This window comes from Verticillium nonalfalfae (genome assembly GCF_003724135.2).
Source record: "Verticillium nonalfalfae strain VnAa140/NRRL 66861 chromosome Unknown scaffold_175, whole genome shotgun sequence".
Classification (NCBI taxonomy): domain Eukaryota; kingdom Fungi; phylum Ascomycota; class Sordariomycetes; order Glomerellales; family Plectosphaerellaceae; genus Verticillium; species Verticillium nonalfalfae.
In genome coordinates this window covers 49863-51637 of record NW_021167400.1, presented here as the reverse complement: position 1 = coordinate 51637, position 1775 = coordinate 49863, and the positions used below count along the sequence as shown (strand labels likewise).

The 1775-nt window shown below is 43.6% G+C and overlaps 1 protein-coding gene across 1 annotated transcript; it reads right to left on the bottom strand.

Annotated features, from left to right (window-relative positions):
* Positions 1–703: 703 nt before the first annotated feature.
* On the bottom strand, positions 704–1426 carry D7B24_002882 (uncharacterized protein; the record flags this gene model as incomplete). The annotated part of the gene is made up of 2 exons (XM_028637079.1): positions 704–1356; positions 1414–1426. 2 exons carry the CDS (start codon positions 1424–1426, stop codon positions 704–706), a joined length of 666 nt encoding a protein of 221 aa, XP_028490964.1.
* Positions 1427–1775: the final 349 nt, after the last annotated feature.

Below are 1775 nucleotides of genomic sequence, written 5' to 3'. Positions count from 1 at the left end.
TAACTCGAGCTTCTTTATATATTAAAGAATCTCGGATTCTTCTAAATCGTTTAATTATCGAGAGTTAAATATTATATTATATTAAGCGTAAATCCCATTAAATCGTTAATTAAGTATTATTTATAGAACGTTAAAGGTCTTCGTAATTAACTTAATACTTTAATTTAAGGCTTATTTAAAAGCCTAGATTATACTATAAATACGCTCTTTAATAGAAAGCGATTCTATATTAGTAGGTAGAGTTATTATATCTTAAATATATCGATACGTTAAGTCGCTATAGGGTAGTCTACTCGCCCGGGTGGTCTACTCGCCTGGGAAGTACGTTACTCTTCTTAATAATCCTTATTATCTTAGCCTTTTCTATATTTATTATAATATATATATATATACTAGTATTATTTATTACCTTAAAATTATAACTTTAAGGTCTATCAGTTATAATACTAACCCTCTAATATTTACTACTTAGAAGCTAGTTACTTAAGTAATAGTAGCTGCTTAATATTTATATTAGTAATTTCATACCTCTAAGACTGAAATATAGTACCTTTTGAAAATGAACTAGATTTTAAAACTATAGCGAGTTTACATACTGCTAACCCTATGCACTTAAAACTTCGCAATAAGAATTGCATTATTTCATCAAGCTATGAACACAGTAAAACTCCAGTTCCCCCTAGATCTCGGAATGAAAAAACCCTTAGTCGGTGGTCGACTGACCCAAAGCCATCGTCTTCCAGTGATCACGTTCCGCCTCCAACTTGCGAATCTTCTCCTCCAGATCCTCGAACCGCTGCATTTTACGCTCCCTAGACTTACGGGCTGCCAGAGTGTTGCGAGCGCGCTTCATCGCTACAACGTCATCCGGATTATCAACAACGATGGGTGGCAGAGGCTTGTCTCGCTTTCTCGCGTTGACGCCAGCCACCGACGAGTGCCGCCCAGTAGCAGGCGAGCCACTCGACTTACGGCGGGGGGACTCGCTTGCCAAGCTGTCCTGAGCCTTGTGCTCAAGCTGCTGTTCGGCCCCCTGTGTCTCGACGCTCGCGTTCTGGTCGGGGAAAAGGGAGAACCACTGGCTGCTAGCCACATCAAATTCTCCTGAGCCCCCAAAGTTTGGCGACACTTCGTAGCCATCAATATATTCTGGCGATTCGAATGGCGAAGGCGACGTCAAGGCGGTGAATGCCGTTGAATTCGGCGCAGACATGTATGGATCCTGAATTAAGAGGTCCTGCGGTGAAACAGTACCAATGTTGTGGGATCCACTTGGCATGTCGAAGACTGAAGGGGCGCTGGGCGACGAGTAGGCCGTGGATGCCCCACCCTCGAACCCTGTAAATTCCTCGAAGTCTACAGGCGTTTGTGAGCTGATGTATGACTGGATCAATCCGCCTTTTGGGCACTCACCCGCGATGTTCATGTTCGCAGAATCAGGTTGCGTAATACCGGAAGTGCTCTCTGCAAATAGCGGGACTGGTGGGCGAACTGGTCGCGATGTGTGACGTGAGCTTCCAGATGTATTTTGATTCGGCCCACGTGTTGATCTGGTTATGTTGACAGAGGAGGGACGATTGGAGGGATTCAAGTTTAAGTATCCGTTTCCAGCAGCAGATGATTGCGATTTCGATTGAATTGATATGTTGGTGAATTCTGACTGGAGGTATTGATGAGACGAGTGGCGGCGATTTGATAAGCGTAAACCTGGCAGGTTGTGCAATGCACGTTTAGGCAGGTTGTTGGGATGTGTAGGCTGGTCGAACAAGACAAAG